Genomic DNA, 10,612 nt, shown 5'->3' with positions numbered 1-10,612 from the left:
GTACAACTGGTGTAGTTTCCTTTCAGTGTACCACTCAATACTGCAGCTTAAAGTGGCAATAGGCTTGTTATTCAGAACTGGAGTATGGACATAAGGTGGAGAGTGCAAATGGAAGTGTCGAACATGTGTAGACCTATGATTAGACACATATATTGCCTTGGACATGAGCTAACTTTGCTAAGTACTGTGATGAACTTCTACCTACTGGACGGAAAAGATGAATTAGAGGCACATAGATACAGCCGTGTGCTAAGAAATAAGCAGTTTCTTAGGTTATGAGTTTATGTACTGTATTTTATTAAATCTAGTAAATCATTTTCTTTTAATTACCAAAATAAAAAGTTCAACATTCCAAAATACAAAGAGTCAGGATTCCATTGAGTGTTCATAAACTCATCCTACTTTGATATACAGTGCTGCTTGAAAGTTTGTGAACCCCTTGTGCAATTATAGATCTTTTTGTTTTTACCATGATCAGAACCTTCAGTCTTTTTTATCTGACATAACAGGTTTATATTTACCAATTCCATATGTTGGTTTATAGGAAATCATGCGTGTAGTAGAAAAACTAAATTATAAAGAAATTAGTGCCGGTGCAAAGATAAGTGAACCCCAAGTTGCATTGGTTAAATCAAGTAGGTCAAATCAGGTGGGTAAGTAATTGGGCACCAAATGAACCAATCAAAGGAGAGATCTAGGAAAGCATTGGGGCAGATATAAGCAACCTCGTCCGTTTTGTGTTACCCATACAGGTGAATGCAAAACACACCATGCAGAGAGGAAAGGAGATCTCAGAGGACATCAGGAAGAGGGTAGTGAGAGCAGTCTGGGGAAGGCTATAAAATCATCTCAACAAGATTTGAGCTCCATCAGTCCACTGTGAGGCAAATCATTTACAAATGGAGAGCATTTCACATGACAGCAACTTAGCGAAGTGGACACCCTTCCAAAATATCCCCAAGAGCCACAAGAAAAATAATAAATCAGGTAAAAGCCAACTCAAACATAACATCTAGAGATTTGCAGACCGCCCTTGCTGCATCTCAGGTAACTGTGCATGCTTCAACAATAAGAACACTGAATTGAAATGGCATTCATGGGAGGGTTGCTAGGAAGAAGCCTCTGCTGTCAAAAAATAACCAAACTGCCCGTCTTAACTTTGCCAAAGACCACCTGGACAAGCCTGAAGGTTTCTGGAAGTCTGTTCTCTGGACAGATGAGTCCAAAATTGACCTTTTTGGTCACAATCAAAACCACAATATTTGGCAAAAACCCAACAACTGCCTACCACCAAAAGAAAATCCCTCAAAATGGATGTCAGAGACTGATTAGTGGCTATACGAGACGTTTACTCCAAGTTATCGCTGCTAATGGAGGTGCCACAAGTTATTGACTGAAGAAGTTCACATATGTTTGCACACATGAAATCAGAGTTTTTGTTAAATAAACCTCTTTTGTGAAATAAACAATGAATATATATCTTTTTTTATTTTTATTTGTGTCCTTTATTTGGAATGGCTTTATTACGAATTGGGGTTTAGATAAAGATTTTATAAGTTCATTTTAATATTTTATACAAAAATAATGACCATCCCTGTAGGGTTCACAAACTTTCAAGCAGCACTGTAGCTGCCCACAACTGACATCTTAGAGAAATAGCAGCGTTATAAACATACATGTTTACACAGTGACAGTGTTGGCTACCGTGCATGATGTATACATCTGTGGTTTTTTGGATCTAGAGCTGGTAAGGACAAGAAAATAAATGCTCAAAAGGAAAATGATGATGCAACTTTAATTGTGAGATGTCACATGATCAGTGAGCCCCCAGTTTCTGATTGGAAGAGGGTCATATTGAACTAATCAAATTAAGGGCAAGATTTACAGTACATTCTTAAAAATTGCATTACCACTTCTTAATAAATAAAAACAATCAACGCAAATAAATTATATTGGGCATCCAAAGCAAATGGAAAAATATATTTATCATTAAATTACATATCAGTAAACAACAATATTAGCTATATGCAATTCATTTTACAGCAATCAGCTTTCCCTCTATATGTTAATGTACCACAGGCATGAGTAGATACTTTTTAATAGAAGTTTGAATAAACTGGATTTCATAAAAGACAAAAGTTTATATAAACTGATTAACTTAAAACCAATTTGGGGTTTTGCTTCCTTTTCTTTGTTTTAAAAATATATCAGAGATATCAAAAGACACATCCACAAAATGATAAGATATGTTAAGTATGAGCTCAGAACAGACAAGTTAGCACCTGTTACCTATTTCAGAAAAGTTTTACACAGAGCAAATGGACAACATAAGCAGACAAAACACCTAGGAAAAAAACAATGGTATGATATTGCTTAAGTCAGGCCAGTTCTGTCCTGACTTCGATAAAAGAATAACAGATTCAAATAGCACAGTTAAAGTAAAGTAAATAGCGCAGTTAATGCATGGGATAACCCAGCCACAGTGTGTGGTACTGTATGTGACCGCAATAGACAGCATGCAGTATAGACATGAGCCTTATCCAAGCCAAACAAGATCATCAGAAATAAATGTTGGTTGGTCTCTCACGTATTGTGAGTGATAAAACCGATGGTGGGTCAGCTCTGAGCTGAGGCTTTGAACCCATAGCATGTGGCTCACAGAAAGAGCTTCCCTACAATCCAACCAATCACTGAGCTTGATGATTTCGGATGTTGTTCATATCTACAATGCTTGCTCTCAGATGAAGAGTAACACATGGCAGCACGATGATAATCACACAGGGAGAGACTAAAGGGACCTTTCTGGCCAGCATCCCCGACTAGGTCTCACCCTAAAACTGACTCTAACCATAACCACATTTTTACCAATTCAGAAATTCAACATGGATTTGCTGGTCAGGCGTGTCCCTTTAGTTTGTTCCAGTCACACATAGTCGCGTTAGCATAGCTCTGGCATGAAGTTTGGCACCTAAAAACCCCTCTCCTTGTCCTGTGTGTGTGGAGAACAGAGGAGAGCACAGAGAGATGCAGCCTGCTTGGACATTTCAGACTGCTTTAAGGACAGACAAGTCACACATAAAAGTCTCTTATTTTCTAATATTGCACATACTAAAGTCAGGAATACTGAGGGATAATCTAGCCTGGTGTGGCATTAATGTGTAAACCATATCGACTCTAACCCTGGGATATCACCTCCTCCGCTTTGATCACTCACCATGAAACATCACAACCAATCCGCTTCAAGTATTCAAGGGACTGCCTCCTCTCCGTGGTTTATAAGTCAGAAGAAAATGCTACAAAATTGAGAAATGAAGCGCTGTAAAAGAAACAGAGTTGCTTTTGGAGCGTCTGCAGTGTTGGCTACACTAAAGAGCAAACAGGGAAGTGTCCCAGTGCGGCTGGTGACGGCCAATAACAGTGACAGTTTCACTGGGGACAGTTTCAGTGGGGCTGGAGCTGTAGTAGCTTAGTAGTAGGACAGTTAGGCCGTGGCGGGCAGCAGTCTGGTCTGCATGTCAGTGACGATCATACTGGAGCATGTGCACGTCTGCTGCAGCGTTAGGGACTTGAAGACGTGCACACAGCCCATTCACTCTCACTGCAGCTTCAGGACTCGGGGCAGATGTGCTGCACTGTTGTGGCAGAGTTAGGACTTGAAGACATGCACTGCCCGCACCACGTACTGCCTGCAGATGGGGCACTCGCTCATCCTCTTCCCACATTTGGTGCAGGTGACCATGTGACCACACTCCAGCAGCACACAGTCAATCACAGCGTCCATGCAGATGCGACACAGGTTGTCATCAGAGGCCAGCTGGGTCCTCACACCCTCTGTGGGGAGAAAAAACATGGAAAAACAGGGTTACACAACAGTGAGGATGGCTGGCTCTCCTCTGGCTCATCCACATACGTATACATTAGATCAGCACATAAACCAGTAGTGGTTTAAAAAGCGAGCTAAACTGTAGCCTGAGCTGGGCTCTCTCCAGAACAGCACTTAGCGTATTAAGTAGGGTAATACCATCCTCAAGCCCTGTATATTACCAAGGGTGTCTCAAAGACGCATGCTCGTAAATGTAATTACATCTGATGAAGACACACTGCTACTAAAATAATATGATGGGTCATAAAGAGGTAAAAGCTCTCAGGGACCACATTAATGACAGGATGAGAGACAAGCCTTCAGCACAAATGAGATGATGTGCAGAGAGTGACAGAGAGGGATGTGGAAAAAGCAGTGGAGTCAGGCAGGCAGGGAGAACTGATATGAAGGAGGAAGAGGATAATGAGACTTCAGCATGCATCATGCATCACAGTGGAGAGGCTTGTTTCAGCCAGTCATGACGAGCACTCCAGCCGTGGCTGTGCAGGCAGGCAGGATGAAGATGGAGTAACACATGCTTTTACACGACAGTATCTTACCTCCGACTCCACCATTGCAGACAGGCGGAGGATATGCCACCACTTTATTTACACATGGAAAGGGGGCAGGGACAAAATAGCTATTAATGATTCTAAACAGATAGGGGCTATTTCTCAATCTCATATATACTGCACATTGATAACAATGAAAACGTCATTCCCATGAATAGATATTCCCATTATAGCCCATTGTGACAGGTACATTTTGCAGACATTATCCACCGCAGCTTCTATTGTACTCTTGTACTCTTTGAATAGTTGAAACATACAGTACAGTAGCATCACACTTTATCTAAAATAGACCTTAATGCATGTGCTTGTAATATAAGCCTTTAAGAAGTATAAATGCGTACCTGCAGTTATGCTGATGCTGTTACTGTTGCTGACATTCTCCACTGTTAGAAAAAAAAGAAAAACATCTTTATTGTTTTATCTTTTAAAGTTTACAGTGAAGTAGGTTAAGATATGGTTATTGGTGGGTTGGGTGGTTAGTTTAGCAGTAGGATCAGTTGGGTTATGGTTGATGTTAGGTTGGTTATAGTTTACAGCAGGTTCATGTTGCTTACTGGACTTCCTGTTCTGCTGGTTGTCCTTGTAGAGCCGATGCACCCGCTCCAAGAGCTCCCACTTCTCACAGCAGCCAGAGTAGTTGACAAAGTTACGGGCCAGAATCTCTTTGAGCTGCCGGACAGACAAGTTCTCAATGGCCTCCTCGTTGTCCAGATCAGACAGAGAGGCCCGCATCCTCCTCTGTGCCACTGGGCTGACCTGCAGAGGGGACAGAGGAGGCACCTAGAATGACATACAGTATCCAACCACTCTGGACTTGGTTTGACATGAAGCGGTGGATGCCTTGTTCATGGATGTCGTACAGCCAGTGGGTTATTGAGTTGTGTTCAAGTCAAGTCAGGCTTAATTTAAAGTCCATTTTCACAGCGTCACAATAAGCTTTACAGTTTTAAAAAGAAAGCAGATCTAAACAAAATACATACTTACATACATACATACATACATACATACATACATACATACATACTCTCTCAACCTGCAACTATGTTCAGTGAGATACATTAGACTAAGAGTGTGAGGCAGTGACAGTGAGGTCAAAGGAAGGTCATCTCACCTCAATGATGTTTTCACTGGGTTCCAGGTTCAGGAGGGAGATAGTAGGGGTTTCCCCGTGCTCCTGAGTTTTCAACACAAAAAGAGAATCACATTTACTCATAGAAATAGGATGAAGCAGATATGAAAGTTCTCAGATAAAGATAACTAATGCTTGTGTGTGCCATCTGTATTGGTGCTCAAATCTCTCCATCTGCAGCTGCCTAAACCACCACTAGAGGTGCTGTAAACTCAAGGCTTAAGATTTGTAGTGTCTTCAATGGCTACTAAAATATCCATAAGAGGGAAACAAAAATAGCCTTCAAAGTACAGTCACAGTTAAGTGTTTAAAAAAAAAATCATACATTCAAAATTCAGGTGTCTAACGAAAGCAATGAGATGTTTAAACAGCATCATCTTAAGGTAGCCCATATTTTACATTCAATATTCAGCACCATTTGCTACTCCTAATCTTAACTCTGCAGTTAATTATTCCCTTTGAAGGCCATGGCTTTATTAGGAGTTTGCCTGAAACCATAATCAACCATAGTCTTGGGGATACAGAGTCTGAGGAGGAGAATGCTTTTGGCTTGTGGTGTGTTGCCCTGCATTAACTTAGCCCATTATGTGCAATGAAGAAAAGGACATAAAACTAAAATGATCATGAGAGTAGGCTACTCCCCCCCTCTTTTCCTCCATCTCTTCCTCCCTCTGTTTCTCCCTCTCTTTCTCCCTGTCTCTGCCGCACGAAAAGCAATTAGCTAATGGTTGGGTGGGCACTCTTCCTGTCTGACATCACAATGAGGAATGGGTGCTGGGTCTCTATAGGGAGGCTGAAGTGCCTGGGATGTACAGGAGCCTGGAGACTGCATGTACTGTACATGCAGCACTGACACTGTACACTCCCCCGTCACATTCCACCAGCGGGCCAGTCGGACGTATCCACCAAGAATGCACCTGTGTTAATAATGCGTCAGTCGGCCTGGCTGTGCTAGCCTCCCCAGCCCTGATGTCACACTCTAGCTCCAGCTCTAGCTGACGTCACTTACTGTAGGCATCAGAGTGCATTAGAAACCACTGCACTATGTAACACTAGTCATGTCCCGCACTGAGCCTCTGGCCGCTTGTTTGATTTTAGAGCCTTTATGTGTCACAAAAGGAGAGGGGCACCTTCTGATGTTTTGGCTGCCAAAATGATCCCAGGGACAGAAATGTGTGTGCGGTATTGTGGTCTCTTTCTCTCTCTCTCTCTCTCTCTCTCTCTCTCTCTCTCTCTCTCTCTCTCTCTCTCTCTATTCAGTTACAGTACAGCTGTGCTACTGGGGGGAATTATAAACCAACCTGTGGGAGCACTGCACAAAGCGTTACATAACGGATTCAGTATAACAGACCTAAAAAAAGGCAAAGGGCTTAAGCCCAGTGGTTGGCTGCTCTGAGGGCTGCATATGTATACACACACACACGCACGCACGCACACATGCACACACGCACGCACACACACACACACACACATGTAAATGCAGCTGTTTCCAGCTGTCACATGGACGTCAGACCATCGTTGTTATGATGCTGGGCATTTTGTGCGTCTGGTGAAACATAGTGAAGTTGTTCTGTATGAATGTAGCCTTCAGAATGCTCTGAGCAAAGCTTTTCATTCAACCTATCTTAGAGGCTCTAATACTGTAGAGGACAAAGCCGCTCTGATCTCTCTGTGGGTCTCATGGTCACATACAAATCATGATTACTCAAGGATTCAGCACACTACATACAGTACTGTAGTTTATACTATGCTGAGATTCTACCTGGACTGGACACGGCTGTAATGCCGGAGTCCACCAACGTTTCACACCATCTTTATTGTTGTTATTAATTTTTATGCTTAGAATAGCTTCTCTGTGTAACACAAAGCACGATCCCATATCTCTGTGGTGTCCTGATAGAGCTCAAACTAATTAGCTTTATTACAAGGAGGCCAGGTGTCAGAGGAGCAGGGGATATGGTAATGAAGTGTGTGTGTGCGCGTGTGTGCGCGTGTGTGTGTGTGCACGTGCATGTGTGTGTGTGTTTGTGTGTGTGTACGTGTGCACGTCGTGTGTGTTTGTGTGTGTGTACGTGTGCACGTCGTGTGTGTGTGTGTGTGTGTGTGTGTGTGTGTGTTTTCATTTGTACATGCGTGTGTGTGTAGCCATACCTGGTTGGTGGTCCCTGAGCTGGTACTCCTGCTGAGAGCGTCGACCTGAGAGGCAGAGTGAACCGACTGCTGGGAGGCGGAGCGTGCGGCGGAGGGCGGCGAGAGGTGGATGGAGTGGGGAAGTGAGTGCAGGCTGTCCGTGTCTGCTTCCCCCTCTTCCTCCTCTTCCTCATCATCGTCGTCGTCATCATCATCATCCTCTTCCTCCTCCACTTGCGGGGTGGTTTCCCTGGCTCCCTGGTGACACAGCACCAGGTCCACCAGGTCTTCCTTCTCCCTGCAGGTGTCTGTGGGGATGTTGCGCAGCAGCAGGTACTGGCGCAGGTCTTTGACGCGGAGCTGCATGAGCTGTGGCCTCTGGAAGGCCGTACCGCGCAGGAGATGACAGGTGGTGCAGCAACGCAAGTTCTCCTGCAGCACTGAGCACAGGGCGCAGAAACTCTTCTTACAGTCAGCGCATATGTGCTGTGGAAGGGGAGAAGGGAGAGAGAGAGAGAGAAAGAGAGAGAGAGAGAAAGAGAGAGGGAGAGAGGGAGAGAGGGAGAGATGGAGAGAGAGGGAAGAGGGAGAGATAGAGAGAGCGGGAGAGAAAGAGAGGGAGAGAGAGGAAGAAAAGGGGGGAGAGAGGGGAGAGAGAGAGAGGGAGAGAGAGATAGAGACAGACAGAGAAAGAGAAAGACAGGGAGATGGAAAGAGGGAGAGAGAGGGAGGGAAAGAGAGGGAGAGAAGGAGAGAGAGAGAGAGAGTGGGAGATGGAGAGAGAGAAAGAGAGAGAGTGAACGACACATCTATTTGGAGGAGAGGTGACCTCACTTCTTACTATAGCAGCAGCCATGTCCATTCCTCCTGATGACTTAATGACCTGATAGAATTACTGTCATCATGATGGAGTAAATTGACTCTCCAGACACTATTAATTAAAGTAAATGTGAGCGGTCTTCCAAACCTGCCAGACTACAACTTTCCAATACCTGTGTAGCTTAGAAATGATATCATAGCGTCATAGAGAGTTTACTTCATTAGAAAAGCACAATATACCATATGGAATATTTCCTAGATATTCCTAATATTGACAAGCTTATCTCTGTTTACTGAGGCAACTTGACTGACTGTCTGAATGGGCAGAGCAAAAGGTGGGATATGCCAGGAATTATTTCCATATCATTGGTGTGCAAATGAGCTCTGGACCAGAAAGAGGACATTTCCACACTGACAGATCCATTCTTCAATCATCTGTGTTAATCCCCAGGCACCTCTATTTTTTCATGACATAAATATCAAGCTGAGCCACACACGTGTGCGTATCCAGGGATTTAACCTGCCATCGGCATGGCAACAGGTGTGAGGGGACTGATAGAGCTATCGGAGCTTCGGAGCTGAGAGAACTCTGGACTACTCCAGGGCTTTCATCACTGTCCCAGCATGCCACATTGCCAGACAAAGGCCAGATATGCACTGCCATTAAACTGTCACAAATCCGAGCAGGGATCCTGGAATGCCCAGCATGGTTTAGTACTGACTTTAGACAATAGTTTGGAGTTGTATTAACTTTTTCTTTAACATTATTTAACTGCTGGGATTATTAGGGGCATTTCTACCCCACATTACCACCACCACCACCATAATCATCATCATCATCATCATCAATCACCATTGTCATCATCGCCACCACCACCTTGTCCTACCTTGCGTCTGAAGACAGAGAAGGCAAGTCCACATGCCTTGCACAGCTGCCCGGCACTCCCTGTGCTGGTGGGGGGATAGGTGGAGTACCCTGCGCTGGGGGCAAAGCGGAAGGGCCCTGCCCCCGCCCCGAACCCTGGCTGCTGGGCCCGTACCGTCCCTGTGCCCATCACCTCGTTCAGCAGCCCGCAGCATGACGCCCACATGGACGATGCCCCCGCCTGTAACAAACACAAACATGGATGTTTTTTTCCCCCTTCCTCTCTTTTCCCTGTTCATTAAACAGTAAATAGTTCATCCATTTCATCCCTTAGAGCAAATTAGGAACTTCCCCTCATCAAACATGTCACTAAGGGAAAGGCATCATAAACCTCTCACTTCATTTGTTATTTGAACCCTGAATCCGACAATACCAGCTACTGCACAACTTCAGTACCCTAAAAAAACCTAAACTAAATTCCTCTTCTAATGGTCTTGCAATATATATATATCTCTAGGTTCTGAGCACATTCAGAAATGTGTAGCTGTGCGTGACGGCACCCTGCCTATTCAGAACAGTGTCCTGTGAACAGTGTGTGCTGTGTGGTGGTGAATATTACGCCCTATAGAGCTAGAGAGGATCTCTTAATGAGAGTCTCTTCTCAACGGAGAGACATAGAGACAGAGTGCATTTGGGCTGCACATACTGCACATTGTGAGAGATCTCTTTGAGTCGGTTTGAGGTTAGTTAGAGATGTGCAGCCTCTAATAGTGTCTGAGTTAGTTAAAAGATTTGGTAGGGTTATTTTTGTATTTCTGTGCATTATTATTATTATTATTATTATTATTATTATTATTATTATTATTTCCGAAGGCTAAAAACTACAGAGGAGCATTGCATGGACATGATGCGGTGAGCTGGGGACATGACTTCAACTGATGAGAGTATGCTTTAATGACTTGCATTGTTACAATGGGACTAGACTACAGCGGGAGCAGTGGGGTCATTTGTCATGTATGGGAGCCTTATGACCTGGTAAGTACCTGGTGGAGTATGAGCACATATGGTATATATAGACCACATATAGTGTGGTCACTAAGAGGACCATATTGTATGCAACATGTCTGCCTGGTCAATGTTTACTGACCACAAGACTGTCCAGAGAGTCTGAGACCCAAGATGGCGTGATCTCAGGCGCAGCTCCTTGGAGCATACTGATGAGAGTTTGGGGGGAG

The 10,612-nt window shown here is 44.0% G+C and overlaps 1 protein-coding gene across 1 annotated transcript; it reads right to left on the bottom strand.

The window, feature by feature from the left end:
- Window positions 1-3,620: 3,620 nt before the first annotated feature.
- On the bottom strand, window positions 3,621-9,615 carry rnf34b (ring finger protein 34b). The gene is made up of 7 exons (XM_083669941.1): window positions 9,400-9,615; window positions 7,715-8,179; window positions 5,546-5,608; window positions 4,989-5,190; window positions 4,776-4,817; window positions 4,423-4,464; window positions 3,621-3,831 (listed from the first exon to the last, which is right to left on the bottom strand). The coding sequence occupies exons 1-7, from the start codon at window positions 9,601-9,603 to the stop codon at window positions 3,647-3,649; spliced, it is 1,203 nt and encodes a 400-aa protein (XP_083526067.1). The 5' UTR covers window positions 9,604-9,615; the 3' UTR covers window positions 3,621-3,646.
- Between the last annotated feature and the right edge of the window lie 997 nt (window positions 9,616-10,612).

The sequence above is a fragment of the Argentina silus genome (assembly GCF_951799395.1).
Source record: "Argentina silus genome assembly, chromosome: 5".
Taxonomy (NCBI): domain Eukaryota; kingdom Metazoa; phylum Chordata; class Actinopteri; order Argentiniformes; family Argentinidae; genus Argentina; species Argentina silus.
The sequence above is the reverse complement of the archived record's forward strand: the minus strand, read 5'-3'. Positions and strand labels throughout refer to the sequence as shown.